At 46.3% G+C, this 24,530-nt stretch overlaps 1 protein-coding gene across 1 annotated transcript; it reads left to right on the top strand.

Moving 5' to 3' along the window:
- The first annotated feature begins 1,308 nt into the window (after positions 1-1,308).
- On the top strand, positions 1,309-24,374 carry LOC120052023 (DENN domain-containing protein 2A-like). Its single transcript, XM_038998892.1, has 19 exons — positions 1,309-1,376; positions 3,718-4,758; positions 6,917-7,044; positions 8,751-8,869; positions 9,101-9,298; positions 9,726-9,819; positions 10,222-10,272; positions 10,655-10,842; positions 11,095-11,204; positions 13,969-14,038; positions 14,444-14,521; positions 15,929-16,069; positions 16,540-16,688; positions 19,589-19,766; positions 19,936-19,977; positions 20,131-20,227; positions 20,391-20,660; positions 22,643-22,729; positions 22,950-24,374. The coding sequence occupies exons 1-19, from the start codon at positions 1,309-1,311 to the stop codon at positions 22,979-22,981; spliced, it is 3,141 nt and encodes a 1,046-aa protein (XP_038854820.1). The 3' UTR covers positions 22,982-24,374.
- The last annotated feature ends 156 nt before the right edge of the window (positions 24,375-24,530 follow it).

Raw genomic sequence — 24,530 nt, 5'->3', positions numbered from 1 at the left:
TCTGAATAATAAGATATTTATGTTTTTATTTTTAATAAATGTGCAAAAATCCTATTTTCACTTTGTCATTATGGGGTATTGTGTTTAGATTGATATTTAAAAAAAATGTTTAATCAATTTTAGAATAAGGCTGTAACATAACAAAATGTGGAAAAAGTCAAGGGGTCTGAATACTTTCCGAGAGTACCGGGTGGTAGCCGGCTAGAACAGTGTCTAAGGATCAGGACAGGGTACTGGCCGGAGGCCGGCTAGTGGTGACTGTTTAACGGTCTGATGGCCTGGATATAGAAGCTGTTTCTCAGTCTCTTGGTCCCAGCTTTGATGCACCTGTACTGTCTCCACCTTCTAGATGGTAGCAGGGTGAACAGGCCCTGGCTCGGGTGGCTGAGGCCCTTGATTATCTTTTTTGCCTTCCTGTGACACTGGGTACTGATGATGTCCTGGAGGGCAGGCAGTGTGCCCCCGGTGATGCGTTGGGCTGACCGCACCACACTCTAGAGAGACCTGCGGTTGCAGATGGCGCAATTGCCGTACCAGGCGGTGATACAGCCCAACAGGATGCTCTCAATGGTGCATCTGTAGAAGTTTGTGAGGTCTTAGGGACCAAGCCGCTGTTGCGCCTTCTTCACCACACTGTCGTACACGCCAAGGAACTTGAAGCTTTTCACCCTCTAAACTGCGGCCCCATTGATGTGGAAGGGGGCGTTCTCTCTCTGCTGTCTCCTGTAGTCAACAATCAGCTCCTTCATTTTGTTGACGTTGAAGGAGAGATTATTTTCCTGGAACATTGTTGGCAATCAGGCCTACCACTGTTGTGTCGACAGCAAAGTTGATGATTGAGTTGGAGACTTGCATGGCCACGCATGGGTGAACAGGGAGTACAGGAGGGTGCTGAGTGTTGAGGATCAGCATGGCAGAGGTGTTGTTGCCTACCTTCACCACCTGGTGTCGGCCCATCAGGAAGTCCAGGACCCAGTTGCACAGGGCGGGGTTCAGACCTAGGGTCCTGAGCTTAGTCATGAGCTTGGAGGACACTATGGTGTTGAAGGCTGAGCTATAGTCGATGAACAGCATTCTTACATAGGTATTTCTATTGTCCAGATGGGTAGGGCAGTGTTCAGTGCAATGGTGATTGCGTCCTCCATGGATCAGTTAGGGCGGTATGCAAATTGTAGTGGGTCTAGGGTGTCGGATAAGGTGGAGGTGATATGATCCTTAACTAGCAGTCCAACTCTGCTAACTGGACTGTGTCGGTCTGTCTGTATTTCTCTCTCTCTCTGTCATTCCAGGATGCCAGCTGCTAGCACAATGACTGGTGGGAGGGCCCTGCTGCTCTGTACCAACACTGACAACTGTATCTACCAATCAGTCAACGGGTATGTATTGCATTACTACTTCCTGTATACATTTTACAATCCACTCCATGGAACCCCTTAGAAACTGTCTGAGGCAAACAGTGCCAGGCAGACTGTCCCATGTGGTGTTCCAACAATGGAAGGGCAGCAGGGCAAAGGTTTCCATCTGGCAGCTGGATACTGTTACTGGGCACCCTGCTGTCGCTAGTGCTAGAGAAGCCCTAAGCCATAGATGGCACAGCTTAAAGAAATACCAAAATATCGGAAAAGTCCAATCAACAGAGATCAATTTTTCCCCCTCATGCAACTCCTCTTCACCCAGTTGAACCTGTTCCCCTAGTCTCCTCCTCTGTCTCCCCGTCCTCTGTTGTTCCACTGATCAGAGATGGTTGTTGTACCCACCTTCTGCCTCCACCGTCCCCCTCCCCACCCCTCCTTGTCTGTGGGTGAGAGGAAGTCTTCCCATAGTTCCCTGCTCTTAGCCAGGCTCTCTTTATAAAACTGGCCATTCCCCTGCCAAGAAGAAGAGAACACTATTGATCCCCCCTCCCTTCCTCCGTCTGTTGCTCTTCCACCCTCCTCTCCTCTCCTCCCCTCCCCTTCACTCTCACTCTCTTTCTCTTTTTCTTGGCTTTGCAGATTGACTTAGTTTCCCCCCTCTGCTGCTCCATGCTTCATAAAAACTATAGCCTCAACTGAAGGCAGAGAAAGCAAACTACTAATAAAACAATTAGAATCTGTCGCCCCAAAAATCAGTCACTCTTCCTTGTTGTCCATAATCGTACTTTTATAATATTTCAACATCATTTATCATTCAACTGTAAGGGAGTTGAAGGGAAATTGTAATGTAGTTTACGTTTTATCAGGAAGGCTGGTCTAAATGCTTGTCTAACTTCATCCAGTAATACAAACAAATCATCATCATCAGCATAGCTTCCTGTTTCTTCTCCTCTTTCCTATTAGCCATGTGTGGAATGTCATTCACCTATTTACCTTATAGCCTATAAGCACGGCACAAAAATGCACATTCCTCATGCTTGTTGTTCAACCCTGGGCTCACTCTTGCAATTATCACCTTCCTCTCTCTCAACCAATGGGTGTAAATCTTGGGATGTACTGTGTTCAAATGTCAACTTACCTTTATTCTCTCATTTGCCATTTTTCATCAACAGTTATTGACAACTATCCACCACCAGCTACCTTAAGCTCCGTACTCCATTGAACAGTCCGTTTCCTTTAAGTTTCCCTCAACATTGCAGGACTTTTCATTTTCATATATACAATAATGCGATATCATCAGAAGTTGCAGTCAGAGGCCACGTTTCCTCCGTTTGTTTTAAAGCCAAATCATTTGAACTGGCTTTGATCCAAGATGGAGTCAGGTAGTGGTTCAGCTTCAGTTTAGACAAGATGCATGCCTCTACCCCAGCCTCTCCATTTGCTGTGTATACTTTCATCCTCCCAGAAATGGCTGTGCTGCTTGTAAACTTTGACCTAAAACCTTGAGTTCAAACTGTCAGCACCCAGTCATCATGCAGAAATGACACAAATTGGGTTCTACTGGGGGTTGATGTTTTACGAGAATTCCTACTCATTTACTCCATAAAATCAAGTTGTTTTGTATCTGACGTGGCTAGACAGTTATGACAGAGATATTATGTGGATATCCAGAATTAGGAGCTGTCAATAACTACAGTGATTTGTGTACTCAAATATATGTCCTTCTGAAAGCTGTCATGCACACTAATAATTCGATATTAAACTGATTAGGGCAGTAGGCCGAGTATGGAAATAGTCCTGTAAACACCTTACTCTGCTTATCTTAATCGGCATAAGGTCAAAATCAAAGTGAGCATATGCCGGTTAAAACACCTGGTTTTCTGAGCAATCTTTTGAATTATTAGGACACGTAAACAGCATAAATGTGTTCCAGCGGAGTACTTGCTGGCTAAGAAAAAATGTCATGGTCATTTTGGTAGAACGTCCATGTAAACAGGATTATTAGGGAAATCATTCTTGCAAAGCATGTAAACGTTTTAAACAAACTATTATATTAATCTGACTATCCACATATTCTTGTGTGCATTTAACCGTGCTCAGTAATTACATGTCCACTCATATGACAAATAGTGTGGTGCTCACTGTTATTTTGTCCAGGAAGGGTTTGGCACTGCTTTTTCTAATCTCTCTCTCTGTGTGTGTGTGTGTGTGTGTGTGTGTGTGTGTGTGTGTGTGTGTGTGTGTGTGTGTGTGTGTGTGTGTGTGTGTGTGTGTGTGTGTGTGTGTGTGTGTGTGTGTGTGTGTGTGTGTGTTTGATTCCATGTGTGTGTTTGTGTGTTTGATTCCATGCGTGTGTGTGCAGGCTCCAGTGCTGCGGCTTGAAGGTTGAGGCTCAGTCTGTGGTCCCCCAGCGGCCAGACGTGGTGTACGGGGACAGGGACACCTCCAAGCGGCCCCTCTCTCCCCTGGTTTCCTCTCTGGACGGGCCAGGCACCATTGCCACAATGCTCACTCACAAAAGAACCACCTCGAACCCCCGTACCACCATGGAGAATGGACTGGGCGGCTGTAGCAAACTCAATAAGACCCCGGCGGGTCTGAAGACCAGCGCCAGCATCCGGGACAAGATCTCCCAATGGGAGGGAAAGAAGGAGACCGCCCCTACCTCCTCTACCTCCCCTGTAGTTGGAAGTGGTCCATGCCCGCTGAACACAGCACAGAAGGAACCAGAGACTGTGCGAAAGAAGGAGACCACCAATACCTCAGAGGTCCACAGGTCCGACAGTAAGTGGTTGGCCAGCTGGGATAGGCAGGACTCTGGGAAGGAGAACTCAGGAAAGCTGGGGGATTTACGGCCTAAGTCTCCCGAGGGCCTCACTACCAGGGACAGAGAGGTGATACTGGATAGAGGACCCCTCAGAGGCAGTAGTAAATCCACTGAGACAGCCAAGGACAAGAAGTCTGTTTTGACTCACATTAAGAAACTGGAGCAGGCCATGAAAGAGGGTTCCACCAAGCCCTCCTTGGTGTTGCCTGGGAACTATTTCTGCCCACCTTCCCAGGAGGAGCAGGAGGGGGCGGAGAGGAAGGGGAACGAGCCCATATTTGGGACGCTGGAAGTTGCGGGGTCAATGCGCCGGCGGAGGTCAGGTGACCCTGAGAACGTGTACACTGAGCCTGGCACTGCCAGTCCCTCCATCAACCCCTTACCCAAACCCCAGCGCACCTTCCAGCACCACACCCCACCCAGCACCCCCGCCTCAGGCCTGGGCCTGGGCCTTGGCAAGGGGAGACGTAACCTGCCCCCTCTGCCCTCCATCCCCCCGCCTCCCCTACCCACCTGCCCCCCTCCAGGAGTCTGCAGGAGACCCTGGGCAGACAGAACCAGAGACAGCAGCAATAGGTAAGAGACAAGACAGAGATGAAATGAGACAGAAATGGGAGGGAATACAGCACCCTCAGATTCAGATTAATTCATTGCTACACAGCAAAAGGTTGGTGGTACAGTATTTTCTATCCGTACAGCATTTTAAGTAAACTCTGACAAAGTTCTTAGTGACATCTTTGCCCATACATGTTTTTCCCCAACCCCACATACTTTATCCTGTCATCCAGTTTAGCTTCTCATTCTGCACATCTGCAATGAATCAGAGGAGGGGGTGATGATGTCATCCTCATTCTACTCATCACAGCATTCTAGAGGATGAGGTCATTGGTTGGAGCTGTGGAATGTACACATGGACCAATGAAACCATGCCAAGAGTCTCCTGGCAGGAAACAATAACATATTACATTGTGTGTCTGTGGTAGAGTGGCCCTTGGAATATCAATGGCTTATGTTTGAGTAATTCTATGGCTCTATCATAGCATTGCGTTAGAGTACCTTCCATTTATGAGCAGCTAGCCATGAAGTGTCCGTGTGTAATGTGTGTTCTTAAACTATCCTACAAGAGACACTAAAGGCGGATGTTGGCATTTATTGGGATGACTCATGTATTGGAGGCAGCTCTGAAAGGTAGTCACTAGCTGGCACAGCCACAAAGTCATAAAATCTGATTTGAAACCTAACCTTAACCTAAACCCTAACCTTAACCACAATGCTCACCTTAATCCTAAACCTATATGTAAAATTAAAGACAACAAGCAAATTTTTGTTTTCAGGAATTTTGATAATACATTGCCAATTCTGACTTTATAGATGGCCTATCTAGTGGAAATCATTCAACCCAATAAACTCAACCTGCAAAAACAAAAGGCTTCTAAAAACACAATACATGTTTTCAAGTATCCAACGAAAGTACAAATGTGGATTCAAATGTTTCAATTGATTTCTTCAGTAGACTGCATTATTGTTAGCCCAAGTCTAGCTGTGTAACATTCCAAACCATATGTGGAGGCTTCACACTGCTGAAGTCTGTATTTTCCAAAACGTTTGTGAAGTCAACCTCAGTCAGAGTGTGCCCAAAATGGCACCCTATTCCCTAAATAGTGCACTACTTTTGACCAGAGCCTATTTGGGACTCTGGTCAAAAGTAGTGCACTATACAGGGGATAGAGTGTCATGTTGGGTGCAGCCTTAGTCTTTCTCTAGGAGTTTTACAGTACAATAGCTAGACTATTGGAAGAGATGCTGTCTGTTTCCCCACTGGGCCAGACTGTTAGGCAGCTCTGGAGAACACACAGAGACGGGCATTCAGAGCTGTCCAAGAGAAGCGTCCGTCTGTCTGTCTGTCCGTCCGTCCGCCCGTTCGCCCGCCCGTCTGTCTGTCTGTCTGTTACACACAACACACGCATGCATGCAGGCACACACCACACACACACAAACACACAAACACGCGTGCGCTCGCGCACACCTTTTCTATGGGTATTTGTTCGAGACAGAAATAGGTGTCTTTCTTAGCTCTTACCCAGGTCCCAGAAGTAGAGAGAAAATATGCAAACAGTTCATTTTGTGTTTTCACCACGAGCCAATACAGTTGAGCCAGAGCCAGATTATTTGTGCAGGTTAGCCTTTTTTTTCATGAATCTTGTTCCGAAGGCAGCTCTGCAGTGTGGTCACTAGCTGGCGCAGCCACAAAATCATAAAATCTGATTTTAAACCTAACCCTAACCTTAACACTGCTAACACTAACCTTAAATTAAGACCAAAAAGCTTATTTTTGTTTTCATTAATTTCTATATTATAGCCAATTTTGACTTTGCAACTGGCCTATCCAAGGGGAAATCGCTCAGTTCTGCCTCCAGGACAACACTCATGACAATAAACGTCAACCTGCATTATTTGTGACCCTTATAGTAAAATATTATGAATAATAATAATATAAGCTGTTTAGCAGATGCTTTTATCCAGAGCAACTTACAGTCATGCATGCATACTGGTAGAGCACATACGGGTGGTCCCGGGAATCAAACCCACTACCCTGACGTTACAAGCAGCATGCTCTACCAACTGAGTTACAGAGGACCAGAGATAATGACTCACGCTTACACAATTATATATCTCCCACCTGGTTGATCTGTGTGTGTGTGTGTGTGTGTGTGTGTGTGTGTCTCTCCTACAGGAAGTCCTATGAGTTTGAGGATCTGCTGCAGTCGTCGTCAGAGAGCAGCAGGGTGGACTGGTACGCTCAGTCCCGACTTGGCCTCACACGCACTTTATCAGAGGAGAACGTCTACGAGGATATCCTAGGTAACACTCTGGTCTTAAATATATGTTTGTATAACATGGGCTTGATGGCTCAGTTGGTTGGAGTTGTGGGTTTCCTGCATGGACCACATATGCTGGTATTCATATATGTTCCTAACACTGTAGAACAGTGGAAGACCTCTGTAAGGGTTGACTTGGGCCATGGGCCCCTCTGCTCAAAGAGTTCAGAGAAAACTCACTGCCACAGAGTTCGAGGTCATGTTCAGTAGGGTACACTGTAAAAATGCTTTGCAGTGAAAAACAAAACAGCTGTGTTTTTATTGGACATGTTTAGGTAGTACCTCCCCATTTCACTCTGTATCAAAATGTTTTCTACCTACTGAACACGACCCAGGTGTAACTAAGGTTATGTTTTCTTTTGTGCATGTTCTTTTTGTGTTTCTGTAGCTTTTTAATTTAGAAGAGGCACGCTGCTTCAGAATTGTTATTAGTAATGGCAGGTGGTGCTCTTACCTACGTTCCTGCGTTATTGTTTTCTCTGTTATACTAACCCCACCTTCTGCCTTTTCCATGTTTTGTGAGGTCTTAGGTGAGCTGGTCTGCAGTGTGATTGTCTCTGAGGCTGCTGTGGGGGCATATTTGCATGACTTAGTCCCCCGGGGCATTTTTAGCAACATGATCCATATTTCTATGGTTTTCATCACTCACACTGTTGTGTTATGAGGATTGCTTGTTAAATGTAAGGTATATTCAGGTCAGTGCTGTAGAGCTTAACCATAACAATCAAATGGTGTTTTTAATTGCATTTAGATGATGCCTATACTTAGTCTGTCATTTCTTCCAGTGTCACAGTGTAGTACTTAGAGTGAATTCTCAGACATGGTCCACCGAACCCCCAGCTCCCCATGGGTAAAGTAACTCATAAGTGCCAATGGGAGAAAGAGCTAGAGCTGGAGCTACAGAGAGAGAGAGACAAAGGCGGGACAGTGCATTACGATAACTGGGCTAGGTCTGAGTGTATTCTCATAGGGCTGTCTATAGTCTACACCATACACACTCCTAACAACTCTACACAACTCCAGTCTGCTGTTTCAGGTAAAGAGAGCAACAACTGTCACTAAGTTAAATCTCAGTAGCACAGACTTCGAGTAGTATAGTCAGTCAGGAATATTAGTCACTTGAAACAGACATTGATCTAGCTGATTCCTTGATTTTCTGAGAGAGGAAGAGGATGGGAGGGGAGGAGGAGGAGGAGGAGGAGGAGGAGGAGAAGGAGAGGAGGAGAGAGGAAGGGAATGGAGAGGAGCGGAACTGGCTGTCGCGGTCCCTGTCTGATGTCCCCCTCCAACAGGTCCATCTGGTGAATGAATCGACAGGGGAGAAGAGATGAGCCCTGGCTCTGGAAAATGGGCCTGTCTGTCCCTGCCTCAATCTTATCTGCACACACAGCCATGGTTAGAGTTACTGGTAGGATCAGTCGCATACTGATGCAGTTTATCTTGGTAAAATATTAGCTTGGTTGCAAGCAAGCACTGCTGCTGGCAGGTCTGTACATACGCACATCTGGAGCAAACAACCAAAACATACCATCAATGAAATAGAGCACTCATTTGAGAAGATTGCCGTCAAATGAATAACGTTGGACATTAGAACCGTGGTTCGGTAGGATCACAGTGTGTCGCTGAGTGTAGAATGGAGGTGACAGTTGCTGTGTTAATGGGATGTTTTCTGTTCTGATTCCTCTGTAGACCCTCCGTCAAAGGAGAACCCTTACGAAGATATAGAGTTGGAGAGAAGTTGCCTTGGAAACAAGTGCTCTTTACCCATCTCCTCCCCGTCATGCCCAGTCCCCGACACACCAACCAAGGTACATAAGACGTTACACTAGAATGAATTCTCCTTGCTAGTAGTGTGCATTCTGCGTATAGTGAATGTGGTTACAGCATAGTGATCAACCTCTTATAGTGATTAGATTGTGAACTAATCTTCAAAAGGCAATAAAGGCAAACTATACAATTTCAAGAGAAGTGAACAAACATACATATTGATACACATCTCCTCCTCCATATCCTGCTCTTCCTCCTCTATCTCCCACCAGCTCTCCTCAAAGCCAGTTTTCTTCAGGCAGAACTCAGAACGTCGCAGCTTCAAGCTCCTGGACCCGCGCAAGGTCAACCGGGACACCGGCATTTCCTCACCCTCCCGCATCAGCCCCCCCTCCACCCCCAGTAGCCCTGATGACACCCCAAACCTCTCAGGAGACCCTTACAACCGCAGGCGCAGGAAGATCCCCAGGGTAAAGGAGGGAGATACTAGGCTACTGAAACTTCCCCCCATTCCCATTGATTTCCAGGCAGTCTACTCCTCTCATATGTCCCAATCTAGTGGGAAGGACAGATATAGTTAAAATGATGTGGTTAGACAGGAGACTTCTTATATTATCAAAAGAAGATTTCTTTTGATAATATATTTCCTCTAGAGAGAATGTCTCCCAAAAGCTCTGAATAGCATTATGTGGTTCCTGCCAGTCTGGCTGCCAGTCTGCTAATGCCTCTGCCAACAATACCTCCGTAATTGCCTTTTTTGGCATGGTAATGACAAACGAGTTGGCTAATAAAGCAGAACTAGCCTGGCACCCAGTTCCAGGTTAATTATGTAGTGAGTGGGTGGTTCTGAGAAGCTAAGATTGCTGACTGTTGTTGTGCTGCTTCTCCTCAATACAGATGGTGCTGAAGATCAACAGCATCTTTGAAGCAAGGAGAGGGAAGAAACGCATGAAGAGGGTGTCTCTGTCTACTGAGTCCAACTCAGGGAGAGGTGAGGCTGGGGGAGACCTTCCAGGAACATCAAGGGGGGCCTCAAGTTAACAAGAGCTGTATCCCCCCCACTCCCACCCATAATCCTACCCCCTAGGCACTCATTTCACTGCAGCCATCACTACACCGTTTGGACAGCCATGCCTCATATCTCCATAAAAGGAACAATACTCCGCCATACTGTATGTGTCCACTTGTCTTTCCTGGCACATGTACATTTTGGGGTCAGTTGTGTTTGACCCATTCTTCATTGTTGTGTTGCTTTATCAAACACAATGTGGTATGAGTGTATTGTGTATGAGTACTATGCTGTGTGTGGAAACTTTCCGGAATGCCTCAAATGTTCTCGTTCACATTGTTTACCGTGTGTTTTTATTCTCACTCTTTTTTCTCTTTGATGCAGTGACAGATGAGAACAGTGAGTCGGAGAGTGACACAGAGGAGAAATTGAAAGGTGAGGAGATCTCAAATATATGTGTGTGTGTTTTTGGTTTTACTATCCTTGTGGGGAACAGAAGTCCTCTCAAGGATATTAAAACAAGGAACATTTGGACAAGTGGGGACATTTCGCCGGTCCCCACAAAGAAAGTTACTATTTTAGGCTTAGGGGTTAGGTTTAGGGTTAAGGTTAGGGTTATGAGTTTGGGGTTAAGGTTAAGGTTAGGGTTAGGTTAAGGGTTAGGGGTTAGGGAAAATAGGATTTTAAATGGGAATCAATTGTTTGGTCCTCACAAGGATAGTAAAACAAACATGTATAGGACTCTCTCCTTTGTAGAGGGGGCATTATTGTCTGGAGGATGTCCTTCCTTTGGTTAAAGTGTATGTTGTTGTTTCAGCTCACAGCCAGCGTCTGTCGTCAGTGCAGTCCATGTTGAGGCAGACGGGGCGGTACCGGACCCTGGAGAGGGACCTGATGGACCTACAGGAGAGGAAGCTGTTTGAGTACTTCATAGTGGTGGCCCTCCATAAGACCAAGGCTGGAGCGCCTTACCTACCAGAGGTCACTCAGCAGTTCCCCCTCAAGGTAGGCAGAGCTGACACTTATTCCTCAACCAACTGGATATGCATTGTTCATATAATCAGTGAAAAAATGATGTATAAAACACAAGTAAGTGTCTGGTGTTTTTGTATGTGACCTACCAGACCAGAATGTGTCTTTGTGGGTTTTGCACATGCATCTCTGTAGTTAGATTTTGTGTGCTCTCTGTCTGGAGTTTGTGTGTGAGATAATATCAGATGTGGTATTGCAGCTGACCTGTTATTCTCCCTGTGTCAGCTGGAGAGAAGCTTCAAGTTCATGCGGGAAACAGAGGACCAACTGAAGGTCATCCCCCAGTTCTGTTTCCCTGACGCTAGGGACTGGGCCCCCGTTGACAACTTCCCCAGGTCAGACACAAACACACACGAACTCAGCCCATAAATAAGGTCTTGACAAATTATGAATGCTACGCTAGTGAGCTGCTAATAGTGTGTTTTAGCCACTCCTCGTATTAGGAAAGCACCAGTCACTTCTGCATTACCCAATAGCACCTAGACCCAGGTCAATCTCTCAAGCACCCGGGAGGGTGGCGCAACCGCAGTTTTTGAGGAGAGACAGATAATAAAACCCCTCTAGTATATACTTGAAGGGTACGGGTCCTACAGGGGCCATTGGAATGTTAGCACAAGCAGACAGGCTGCATCCAAAATGGCATCCTATTCCCTGTACACTGAGTGTTCAAAACATTAAGTACACCTGCACTTTCCATGACATAGACTGACCAGGTGAATCCAGGTGAACGCTATGATCCCTTATTGATGTCACCTGTTAAACCCATTTCAATCAGTGTATAGATGAAGGGGGGGAGACTTTTAAGGGATTTTTAAGCCTTGAGACAATTGAGACATGGATTGTGTGTGGCATTCAGAATGTGAATGGGCAAGACAAAATATTTAAGATCTGCCTTTGAACAGGGTATGGTAGTAGGTGCCAGGCGCATTGGTTTGAGTGGGTCAAGAACTGCAACGCTGCTGGGTTTTTCACGCTCAACAGTTTCCTGTGTGTATCAAGAATTGTTCACCACCCAAAGGACATCCAGCCAACTTGACACAACTGTGGGAAGCATTGGACTCAACATGGGCCAGCATCCCTGTGGAATGCTTTCGACACCTTGTAAAGTCCATTCCCCGACAAATTGGGGGTCCATGCCCCGATAAATATTTTGACCATAGGGCTCTGGTCAAAGTAGTGCACTATATAGGGAATAGGGTGCCATTTTAGATACAGACAGAGCCCCCTCAAACACACACCTGCAGGGCAAAGACATTGAGCTGGCTGACACACTGCCTGTCAGAGAGCCAGGGTTGGTCAACGCACACCTGTCAGGCAGACTGGAGCTGTCTTTGGAGTTGTCTTTGTATGGGTGCTTGCAGAGTAAGTCTGCCCTGAGAGTAGGACTGAGGAACAAAGTAGGGCCTTATTGGTTTTAACGGCATCAAGCAACGATTGGCAGAATGGCGCCGGAGGAGATGGCTGCCATTTTACGGGCTCCTAACCAATTGTGCTATAGACCCACCCCAATTCGCATACCACCCCAACTGATTGTCAGATGATGTAATCTCTATTACACTCCACACTTCCCTTTCCCACCTGGACAAAAGGAGCACCTACGTGAGAATACTGTTCGTTGACTACAGCTCAGCGTTCAACACCATAGTGCCCTCAAAGCTCATCACTAAACTCAGGACCCTGGGACTAAACACCTCCCACTGCAACTGGATCCTGGACTTCCTGACTGGTCACTCCCAGGTGGTAAGGGTAGGCAACAACATATCTGCCACGCTGATCCTCAACACAGGGGCCCCTCAGGGGTGCATGCTTAGTCCCCTCCTCTACTCCCTGTTCACCCATGACTGTGTGGTCAAGCACAACTCCAACACCATCATTAAAGTTTGCCGACAACACAACGATGGTAGGCCTGATCACCGACAACGATGAGACATTCTATAGGGAGGAAGTCAGAGACCTGGCAGTGTGATGCCAGGACAACAACCTCTCCCTCAACATGATCAAGACAAAGGAAAAGGTGGACCGAGCACGCCCCCATTCTCATCGATGGGTCTGTAGTGGAGCAGGTTGAGAGCTTCAAGTTCCTTGGTGTCCACATCACCAACAAACTATTATGGTTCAAACACACCAAGACAGTCGTGAAGAGGGCATGACAATGCCTATTCCTCCTCCAGAGACTGAAAAGATTTAGAATGGGTCCTCAAAAAGTTCTACAACTGCACCATTGAGAGCATAGTGACTGGTTGCATCATCGCCTTTTATGGCAACTGATTGGCCTCTGACTGCAAGGCGCTACAGAGGGTAGTGCGTACGGCCAAGTACATCACTGGGGCCAAGCTTCCTGCCATCCAGGACCTCTATACCAGGCGGTGTCAGAGGAAGGCCCTAAAAATGGTCAAAAACTCCAGCCACCCTAGTCATAGACTGTTCTCTCTGCTACCGCACGACAAGCGGTACCGCCAAGTCTAGGTCCAAGTCTAGATCTCTTAACAGCTTCTACCCCCAAGCCATAAGACTGCTGAACAGCTAATCAAATGGCTACCCAGACTATTTGCATTAACCCCCCCCCCCCCCTTTTTTACATTGCTGCTACTCGCTGTTTATTATCTATGCATAGTCACTTTACCCATATCTACATGTACATATTAACTCAAGTACCTTGACTAACCTGTTCCCCCGCACATTGACTCAGTACATTGACTCTACACCTGTTTTATCTACACCTGTTGTATTTGACAAATACAATTTGATTTGGTTTAATTTTAACAGGGTGGTTGGATTTTTCCTCAAAGCAAGGTCAATGAGCTGGCTATGCAGCCAACTGTTTTAGATATTCAAAAACTCAATGTCTAGTTGATGAATAAGATCACCTTAAAAGAGGTGTGCTGTAACTGACTCAACACACACAGTCAGTGACCTAAATCAGAAAAAGCAAGGAGTACATTTTTCAAAGTTGGCTGGTTGAGGTTGTTTTTTGAAATACAACCCTGACAGTGGTTTGAGTGCTCTATTCTCAACACACAACTCACTCCATTTCTTAGCAGTTTTATCATTCCAATATATGATTAGTTTCCAACCTGTGTGAATTATGTTATTTTCCAGTGAAACGTTCTCCTTCGTCCTGACCGGTGAGGACGGGAGCAGACGGTTTGGATACTGTCGTCGTTTACTGGTAGGCAACTAAAAATGGCTACTTTTTGAATTTCCACCTTATCCACTTCCATGTGTAGGCCTGTCACGTACCTGAGTGATGATAGTGATTGGAAACGCAGTGTTACTCTATTTATCTGAATCAGTTCTTGACATTTTCTACTGCTTGAGCTCCTGTTCCTCTTTTAGAATATTAGCTCAAAAGTATTGTGGAGCTCCTGCACCTAAATTGAAATACTACCGGTACCCAAAATGAGTACCAGCACCTACAGTATTTCAGTCCAGGTAAAGCACCGATATAAATTCAAGACGGAGAGCCTTATTTCCACAGGTCTAATCCAAGTATTGTCCAGGTACTCATGTCTTCTGATGTGCTGTTTGTTCTGACCCTGTCTAACTATCTGTCTGTCCTGCTGTGTGTCCACAGCCCACTGGGAAAAGCCGGAGGCTGCCAGAGGTCTACTGCATCGTCAGTCGGCTTGGCTGTTTCGACCTCTTCTCCAAGGTACAGTATACTATACGAACACAGCAAATTGGCCAGTTTTACATAGTGTTGATTTTCCAATGTAACATTTATAGTGTTGATTCAAGAGTTAAATTAACTCTGTAATGTTAAATTAACATTCATTGGTTTAAAATAACCCCAGTGTTGGTATTAATAAACAGAGTTGAACCAAAACCAGGTCCATCATTATCATATTTCCCAGCATGCTCTATTGCAGGTAGATAAAAAAAAAAAAAAAAAAAAGATTATATCATGTTTTTGCATGTACATTGGACTTATTGCACCCGTAACTGAAATGTTGTTCCAGTTTAGATGCTTTAGGTAGTCTTTTATCTTAGTCTTCCCAACCCTGGCAGTCATTCTGAATGCAGGTTGAGTTCAGAAAGACGCTCTGGCTGGATACCAATAGGAATTACACTTTACTTTACAAGCCAGCAATAAGGCCACTGTATTAGGGTATAACTAGGCCCTCAAAACGAAATACATATTGTATTGTCTTAAATAATTATATTTTAATTATAACATGTTTGCTTAGGATCTCACTTGGTGAAGACCACAGTACTGAAAATGAATGAATGCAACAACCATGTCTCTGCCACTAACAAATACACTCAGTCATGGGTGGTAACTCAATTCACTCGAAAGGCACACTGGGAAATATGCAAATAAGGCTTTACACTAAGCAGTGTGTTCATTTAACACTGAAAAGTATAGACCCTGGAACAGTGTTACATTTAACACTCAGCGTTGATTTAACACTGGAGAATTTGCTGTGTATAGATCTATACACCTAGGTCAAAGAGAGACAGTTTTTCCTGGTCAGGTCACATGGTCAGGCCAAACTCCTGGGAAGATCTCAATTGCATACTCATCGCATCCTCTCTCCGTGCCTCCTTCTCAAAACCCATTGAAGGAGATGGACCTCTGGCTTTCTCCTCCAATGGGCCTTTTTGAGAAAGAAGTGAGGAGACAGGACGCGAGGAGTATGCAATTGAGATTCTCCCCTGGCCTTCAGTATAGCCACCCACAGCCTCCCACAGGGAGAGGGACTGGAGCCAACATAAAGGACCCCACAGGGAGGGACCACCCTATGCATCCACAGTGCCCCACCCTCCCTCTCCCTGGTTGCCACTTTCCCACCGCGGCTTGTTGGGCTGCTGCCCTGGCCCCAGTACACAGAGACACATGAACCCCAGCTGAAGTAGTTACCGCAGTGGAATAGTGGGTTAGGCTCCCCTGTAATGAGCTACTGATTCATCTGTGTGAACGTGCATGTGCAAACATCTGTGGATGTAGGGGAGCGTGTGAGTGTATAGTGTATACAGTATGTATTGAGAATGCTTAGTTTACTTTGTAATGTACTCTATTCCATATTGAATTATGTATATGTTGTGTCTGACTCCACAGATCCTGGATGAGGTGGAGAAGAGGAGGGCCATCTCTCCAGCCCTTGTGCAGCCCTTCATGAGGGGCATCATGGAGGCTCCATTCCCAGCCCCGGGAAGAACCATCACTGTCAAGAACTTCCTGCCTGGCTCAGGCACTGAGGTGAGGGGGAATAGCTGTGCACAGCAGGGTTGGGGGGCTAGAGCACAGACCTCAACTGGCCATGTCACTTTATTCAAAACATAATTGACTTGAGGTCTTCTTTATCTAGTTAGTATGTCACTTTGTCTATGTATGTGTATTTGGTGCTTAACCCTGTGTGTGTTTATGAATCCTGTCTAGATGTGTATAGGGTTTTTATATAGATATCTCTCTTGTTCTCCATCCCCCTCTCCCTCCTTTTCCCCCCTCTCTCTCTTCCTCCCTCTCTCTCTCTCTTCCTCCCTCTCTCTCTCTCTTCCTCCCTCTCTCTCTCTCTTCCTCCCTCTCTCTCTCTCTTCCTCCCTCTCTCTCTCTCTTCCTCCCTCTCTCACTCTCTTCATCCCTCTCTCACTCTCTTCATCCCTCTATCTCTCCCTCCTTTTCCCCTCTCCCTCTTTTTGTCTCTCTCTCTTTCCTTCTGTCTCTTGCAGGTGATAGAGCTGTGTCGTCCGTCTGACTCTCGTCTGGAGCATGTAGATTTTGAGTGTCTCTTCTCCTCTCTGTCGCTGCGTCTACTCCTCAGAGTCTTTGCCTCTCTGCTGCTGGAGCGCAGGGTCCTCTTCACCGCTGACAAACTCAGGTGGGACACTGTCCAAAAATAACCCCCTAGCCCCTTCCCCCTCCCCTAGACCCTTACAATAGCCACTATATAAGGAGGAGCTATTACCATATACAGTAGCTTACACCTATCCAGTTCATTCAAATCTTTTTAAAAAACGGACACTTCTGGGGCTATTGGGAGAGGGATAGGAACAAGGGGCTTGGGGGGTTATGACCGGGCTATGGATCAGTCAACCTTCTCTAGCTACTCCTCTACTGACTTGGGACCTGTGAGGTGGGATCAGGTGAGAGGCAGCGGACAGTGAAAAGGATATGACAGAGACACACAAGACAGACGGACGGTCAGAAATACGGACAGACACACGAGACAGATGGCTCCTGGACGAGAGAAAGAGAGACAGAGTGTGTTAAGGAAGGAATGCTGTTGTGTTATACAGTCGTCTAGGGAACAATAATTTCTCTCTGGAAATATGTCATGGAAGCCAGAGACAGGGTTAGTGCAGAAAGTTAAGCTGTAAGACTGGTGTTTGTGCAACCAATTGACACACTAGCATCTACTAATCACCTGCTATTGATGGGTGCCTTGAGATAAACCCTTGAATTGCTACGCTGGTCTTTCTTGACATGCTAAATACTGTAGGCTTTCTTGGATATAAAGTACATTGCTATGTGTAGAGTCTGCTACTTCATTGCTTTTTAAAAGCCCACTTGAAATGCCTGTGAATCCACAATAGATTGTGTGTCGTTCCACTGTGACATTTTTCTACTGTTGCATTGAAACGAGTGGAAACCTGGCCTCGCAATCACTGATTGTTTTTGAATTAATTAAATGAAAACAGACACACATATTGGAGGCATTAAGTTAACAGTGTGGTGTTAGTTCATTCGCTCCCGCAGTATATATTTTATAGTGTTAAATCCCACTACCTTAAAAACATTTTTTTTTACAATTCCTCATACATTAAAGCCATGCTTAAAAAATGCAATGTTCAGTTTTGTTCCAAAATAAGTATTGGGTAATCACATTTGAATCTGCTAACACCATCTTGTGGTAGAAACGGGAACTACATTGAAGACATGCTGCGGATATATCATATAGACTAGATTTTAGTAGTTGACACCCTGTTCTCTCTCTCTTTCCAAAAATACATCTCCCATCTCTCTCGCTCTCTCTCTCTCAATTCAACAACTGCTTTATTCGCATGAATGGGTGGTTGCCACTGTTGCCAAAGCAATATACAGTGGGGAGAACAAGTATTTGATACACTGCCGATTTTGCAGGTTTTCCTACTTACAAAGCATGTAGAGGCCTGTAATTTTTATCATAGGTACACTTCAACTGTGAGAGACGGAATCTAAAACAAAAATCCAGAAAATCACATTGTATGATTTTTAAGTAATTCATTTGCATTTTATTGCATGACATAAGTATTTGATCACCTACCAACCAGTAAGAATTCCGGCTCTCACAAACCTGTTAGTTTTTCTTTAAGAAGCCCTCCTGTTCTCCACTCATTACCTGTATTAACTGCACCTGTTTGAACTCGTTACCTGTATAAAAGACACCTGTCCACACACTCAATCAAACAGACTCCAACCTCTCCACAATGGCCAAGACCAGAGAGCTGTGTAAGGACATCAGGGATAAAATTGTAGACCTGCACAAGGCTGGGATGGGCTACAGGACAATAGGCAAGCAGCTTGGTGAGAAGGCAACAACTGTTGGCGCAATTATTAGAAAATGGAAGAAGTTGAAGATGACGGTAAATCACCCTCGGTCTGGGGCTCCATGCAAGATCTCCCCTCGTGGGGCATCAATGATCATGAGGAAGGTGAGGGATCAGCCCAGAACTACACGGCAGGACCTGGTCAATGACCTGAAGAGAGCTGGGACCACAGTCTCAAAGAAAACCATTAGTAACACACTACGCCGTCATGGATTAAAATCCTGCAGCGCACGCAATGTCCCCCTGCTCAAGCCAGCGCATGTCCAGGCCCCTCTGAAGTTTGCCAATGACCATCTGGATGATCCAGAGGAGGAATGGGAGAAGGTCATGTGGTCTGATGAGACAAAAATAGAGCTTTTTGGTCTAAACTCCACTCGCCGTGTTTGGAGGAAGAAGAAGGATGAGTACAACCCCAAGAACACCATCCCAACCGTGAAGCATGGAAGTGGAAACATCATTCTTTGGGGATGCTTTTCTGCAAAGGGGACAGGACGACTGCACCGTATTGAGGGGAGGATGGATGGGGCCATGTATCGCGAGATCTTGGCCAACAAACTCCTTCCCTCAGTAAGAGCATTGAAGATGGGTCGTGGCTGGGTCTTCCAGCATGACGACCCGAAACACACAGCCAGGGCAACTAAGGAGTGGCTCCGTAAGAAGCATCTCAAGGTCCTGGAGTTGCCTAGCCAGTCTCCAGACCTGAACCCAATAGAAAATCTTTGGATGGAGCTGAAAGTCCGTATTGCCCAGCGACAGCCCCGAAACCTGAAGGATCTGGAGAAGGTCTGTATGGAGGAGTGGGCCAAAATCCCTGCTGCAGTGTGTGCAAACCTGGTCAAGAACTACAGGAAACGTATGATCTCTGTAATTGCAAACAAAGGTTTCTGTACCAAATATTAAGTTCTGCTTTTCTGATGTATCAAATACTTATGTCATGCAAATGAATTACTTAAAAATCATACAATGTGATTTTCTGGATTTTTGTTTTAGATTCCGTCTCACAATTGAAGTGTACCTATGATAAAAATTACAGACCTCTACATGCTTTGTAAGTAGGAAAACCTGCAAAATCGGCAGTGTATCAAATACTTGTTCTCCCCACTGTATATGAGTATTACAAATGAGCAATGTGTTTGATCAACAATAGTCATCTCTCTCCCTCGCTGTCCTGCTCTCTCTCCTCTCTCTGCAGTACTCTGTCTCAGTGCTGCCATGCGGTGGTTGCGCTACTTTACCCTTTCACCTGGCAACACACCTACATCCCCGTGCTGCCCCCTGCCATGCTGGACATAGTGTGTACCCCCACACCCTTCATTGTGGGTCTGCTATCCAGCTCCCTGCCCAGCCTCAAAGAGCTGCCCATAGAGGAGGTGAGACCAGACCCCCGAGCCCAGCTGACTGTGTGTGTGTGTGTGTGTACCCCTGACCTCAACTCTTTCCTCCATTAAACAATGGTCTCTATGGCTCTACTCTGAGAAAGGGCTGAGGCTGCCAAACTGACAGGAAATGACATCACCCTGCCCTTTGCTCTCTCCTTAGGTCCTGGTGGTCGACCTCGGCAACAGCCGCTTCCTCAGACAGGTATACACCTCTAACAACAGTACCTATAGCAACAGACCAACAACATACTGTATATCTCTTAAACAGTTGTCTACAGCTATAGATGTAGCAACACCTCTGTGCTCATGGGACACGGTCATCCTTTCCTCTCACACCTCAGTCTTTCCTCTCCAGCTGGATGACGAGGACTCCATTCTGCCTCATAAGCTGCAGGCTGCTCTGGAACATGTTCTTGACAAGAGGAAGGAACTGGCCAGTGAGATGCCCACCGGTGAGTCAGTGCTACTATATTAACACGTCTCGCAGAAGGGTCTTGTTGTGACCGATACAGCTTTGACGAAGGTCGATGTGACAACTGATATTTTTATTATGCAAGCATATGACCTCCATGTTGAAAGGCTCTCTTACTCTCTCTCTCCTCCCTCCCTCCCCAGACTCAAGCTCCCTCAGTACCGTGGTGTCGGAGGCCTTTGTATGTTTCTTCGTAGAAATGGTGGGCCACTACCCTCTCTTCATGGGCGGGGGGGATCGAGAGGATGAGTCTGGAGCCCCCTCCTCCCCCACGCCGTCCTACTTTCAGCGCGAGGCCTTTCGCAAGGCTGTCACCTCAAAGAGTCTGAAGAGGTTCCTGGAGGTCTTCATGGAGACCCAGATGTTCGCTGGGTTCGTCGCAGAGAGGGAGCAGCGCAGGCAGGGTCTAAGAGGTACGGAGAGAGGAGGTATAGCCAGGCAGGGTCTAAGAGGCACAGAGAGGGGGTATAGCCAGGCAGGGTCTAAGAGGTACGGAGAGAGGTGGTATAGCCAGGCAGGGTCTAAGAGGTACGGAGAGAGGTGGTATAGCCAGGCAGGGTCTAAGAGGTACAGAGAGGGGGTATAGCCAGGCAGGGTCTAAGAGGTACGGAGAGAGGGGGTATAGCCAGGCAGGGTCTAAGAGGTACGGAGAGAGGGGGTATAGCCAGGCAGGGTCTAAGAGGTACGGAGAGAGGGGGTATAGCAGAGAGGGGGTATAGCCAGGCAAGGTCTAAGAGGTACGGAGAGAGGGGGTATAGCAGAGAGGGGGTATAGCCAGGCAAGGTCTAAGAGGTACGGAGAGAGGGGGTATAGCCAGGCAGGGTCTAAGAGGTACGGAGAGAGGGGGTATAGCAGAGAGGGGGTATAGCCAGGCAAGGTCTAAGAGGTACGGAGAGAGGGGGTATAGCCAGGCAGGGTCTAAGAGGTACGGAGAGAGGGGGTATAGCCAGGCAGGGTCTAAGAGGTACGGAGAGAGGGGGTATAGCCAGGCAGGGTCTAAGAGGTACGGAGAGAGGGGGTATAGCAGAGAGGGGGTATAGCCAGGCAAGGTCTAAGAGGTATGGAGAGAGGGGGTATAGCCAGGCAGGGTCTAAGAGGTACGGAGAGAGGGGGTATAGCCAGGCAGGGTCTAAGAGGTACGGAGAGAGGGGGTATAGCCAGGCAGGGTCTAAGAGGTACGGAGAGAGGGGGTATAGCCAGGCAGGGTCTAAGAGGTACGGAGAGAGGGGGTATAGCCAGGCAAGGTCTAAGAGGTACGGAGAGAGGGGGTATAGCCAGGCAGGGTCTAAGAGGTACGGAGAGAGGGGGTATAGCCAGGCAGGGTCTAAGAGGTACGGAGAGAGGAGGTATAGCCAGGCAGGGTCTAAGAGGTACAGAGAGGGGGTATAGCCAGGCAGGGTCTAAGAAGTACGGAGAGAGGGGGTATAGCCAGGCATGGTCTAAGAGGTACGGAGAGAGGGGGTATAGCCAGGCAGGGTCTAAGAGGTACGGAGAGAGGGGGTATAGCCAGGCAGGGTCTAAGAGGTACGGAGAGAGGGGGTATAGCCAGGCAGGGTCTAAGAGGTACGGAGAGAGGGGGTATAGCCAGGCAGGGTCTAAGAGGTACGGAGAGAGGGGGTATAGCCAGGCAGGGTCTAAGAGGTACGGAGAGAGGGGGTATAGCCAGGCAGGGTCTAAGAGGTACGGAGAGAGGGGGTATAGCCAGGCAGGAGCTAAGAGGTACAGAGCGAGGGGGTATAGCCAGGCAGGAGCTAAGAGGTACAGAGCGAGGGGGTATAGCCAGGCAGGGTCTAAGAGGTACGGAGAGAGGGGGTATAGCCAGGCAGGGTCTAAGAGGTACGGAGAGAGGGGGTATAGCCAGGCAGGGTCTAAGAGGTACGGAGAGAGGGGGTATAGCCAGGCAGGGTCTAAGAGGTACGGAGAGAGGGGGTATAGCCAGGCAGGGTCTAAGAGGTACGGAGAGAGGGGGTATAGCCAGGCAGGGTCTAAGAGGTACGGAGAGAGGGGGTATAGCCAGGCAGGGTCTAAGAGGTACGGAGAGAGGGGGTATAGCCAGGCAGGGTCTAAGCAGTACAGAGAGAGGGGGTATAGCCAGGCAGGGTCTAAGAGGTACGGAGAGAGGGGGTATAGCCAGGCAGGGTCTAAGAGGTACGGAGAGAGGTGGTATAGCCAGGCAGGGTCTAAGAGGTACGGAGAGAGGGGGTATAGCCAGGCAGGGTCTAAGAGGTACGGAGAGAGGGGGTATAGCCAGGCAGGGTCTAAGCAGTACAGAGAGAGGGGGAACAGATAAGATAAGTCTGCTTTTGGAATCTAAGTCTGTCTGAAATGCATAATTATATGACAATTTTGCACAATTGTATGTGTTCTCATTATTCTACTGTTGTTGTGTGTCTAGGTCTGTTTGAGGTGAGGTCACAAGACTACCTGGACTCTCTCCCAGGGAGCGAGCAACGTGGGGTCAACAAGTTCCTCAAGGGTCTAGGTGAGGCCCAAATCCTCTCCCATACACCCTATCCACTCTAGTACCTACATAGATCATATCCCAAGTCACTCTGGATAATAGTTTCTGATTCAATTGTCATTGTAAATTGTGATACATTAGTGAAACTACATCCCTCCTCAATGTATGAAAAGGTTGCCAGAACTTGCCTCTCACACCAACGTTTTTTTGATCCGGTTCTGTTGCCTGTTTTCATTTTCAGGAAATAAGATGAAATTCTTGTCCAAGAAATGATGCCTCGGGAAGGAACTCCATGAGAGAGAGAGCATGTTCAAGAGAGGTAGAGGAACAAACCACTTCGCCTAAAGATGTCTAAGGACCCAAACTCCCTGTGGAAAGCATGGAGTAGGGGATTGTGTGTGTCCACAGGCTTATGGACACATACTGGGCAAGGACTGAACACTCCTGGCAATATTTGGACTGAACGTTAAGGACTTGAGGGTGTTGGGGTTTAGGAATCGGACCAAAAAACATTAATATTGTCCTAGCCTGAAGACACAGACCCATTAAGAAACATTGTTCTCCATTGACGTTACTGAGTGTCTTTCCGTTGCCTCTATTGTGGAGAGCTTACTTTTGTGAAGCAGTCAGTCTTTATAATGTACATTGATATACTGTATACCACAGCTCATTTCCCTTCCGCGAGTTGGTATATAGAGTGTCTCCCCTCTATGTCACTCAGGAATGACTGACTCCATCCTCGATCCCAAAAGGCACCAATGAGAACCTGAGGATGTTGCTGGGTGGCTTAAGAATAATTCAATTTTGTACAGTAGCTTTTAAACATTCCATATTTCTTTATTCTTTAAAAAAAATAGTACAACTTCTTTGTTAACAGGAGGCTTATACGTTAATTTATACTGTATAGTTTCTGGAATAACTTTCACTTCCTTTTTTCTCCTTCAAATGAAAGCAAACAATTCTCCTGTAGTTTGTGATGGACTTTATGTAGTCTGATCAGACGATCGATTGTAGAGCACTCTAGGTTACTATTGAGGAAATGTACCACTGTGATAGGAGAGTGAACTATGGATTGGACTGGGTGTATGCCAAAAAGAGGAAAAAGAGAGGGGAATGATCAGAAAATCATTCCTGGATGAAGGCAAAAATGAATCGAGTGGGAGAAGTGTGAAATCAGATCTCATGAAAAGAGGCCTGTTTAAGATGGACTTGATGTTGTAGAAACATATGTTCAGTATGTACAACCAATCAATATATGTCAATCTAAAACACAACTAGTTTCACCATAAACTTGTATTATTTTTAATTAAGAAATACCCTAAGTTTATTTGGTTGTGTTTGATCTTGCAGAGGATGTTATAGACAAACAGCTATCACAATGTTATAAACTGCTTATTCAAATATGTTATGTGTTTTATAGGTCACATAATTGTTTTCATTTTTAACAGACATGCAAAAGGTTACTGACTTGATTTCAGATGGAACTGTACAATGCACAACTGAAACCTTACCTGTTAGGTAATTACCTATATTATCCACTGGAGGGCGCTCTATTATCTATTTAATTCAAACCTGACAGGCTCCAGTTGTTCAGAGTCCAGTTAACCGTCAGTGCTCAATTTATTATGCTTTCTGTAAAGATGAATTGCACAATCGATTTTCCTCGTTTGCTATAAATAAATGACTAATGATATCGAACGAAAAATCATTATTCTAAACTAAACGAAATATATCAACATATTTTGCCAAAGGTCATTACACATTGTTTTTAAGTACACAGCCTATTTATAGGTAAAGCCCTAGTACTTTGTACTATTTATCC

Source organism: Salvelinus namaycush, chromosome 8 (assembly GCF_016432855.1).
Source record: "Salvelinus namaycush isolate Seneca chromosome 8, SaNama_1.0, whole genome shotgun sequence".
Taxonomy (NCBI): domain Eukaryota; kingdom Metazoa; phylum Chordata; class Actinopteri; order Salmoniformes; family Salmonidae; genus Salvelinus; species Salvelinus namaycush.
Note: the sequence above shows the minus strand (reverse complement) of the source record. Positions and strands in the feature narration are given on the sequence as shown.

Excerpts from the sequence above, each read along its gene's own strand:
- LOC120052023 (XM_038998892.1), top strand. The coding sequence starts at position 1,309 with ATGACTGGTGGGAGGGCCCTGCTGCTCTGTACCAACACTGACAACTGT. Across the intron at positions 11,205-13,968 it reads CCCGTTGACAACTTCCCCAG|TGAAACGTTCTCCTTCGTCC; the intron begins GTCAGACACAAA and ends GTTATTTTCCAG. Across the intron at positions 19,767-19,935 it reads AAGAGCTGCCCATAGAGGAG|GTCCTGGTGGTCGACCTCGG; the intron begins GTGAGACCAGAC and ends CTCTCTCCTTAG.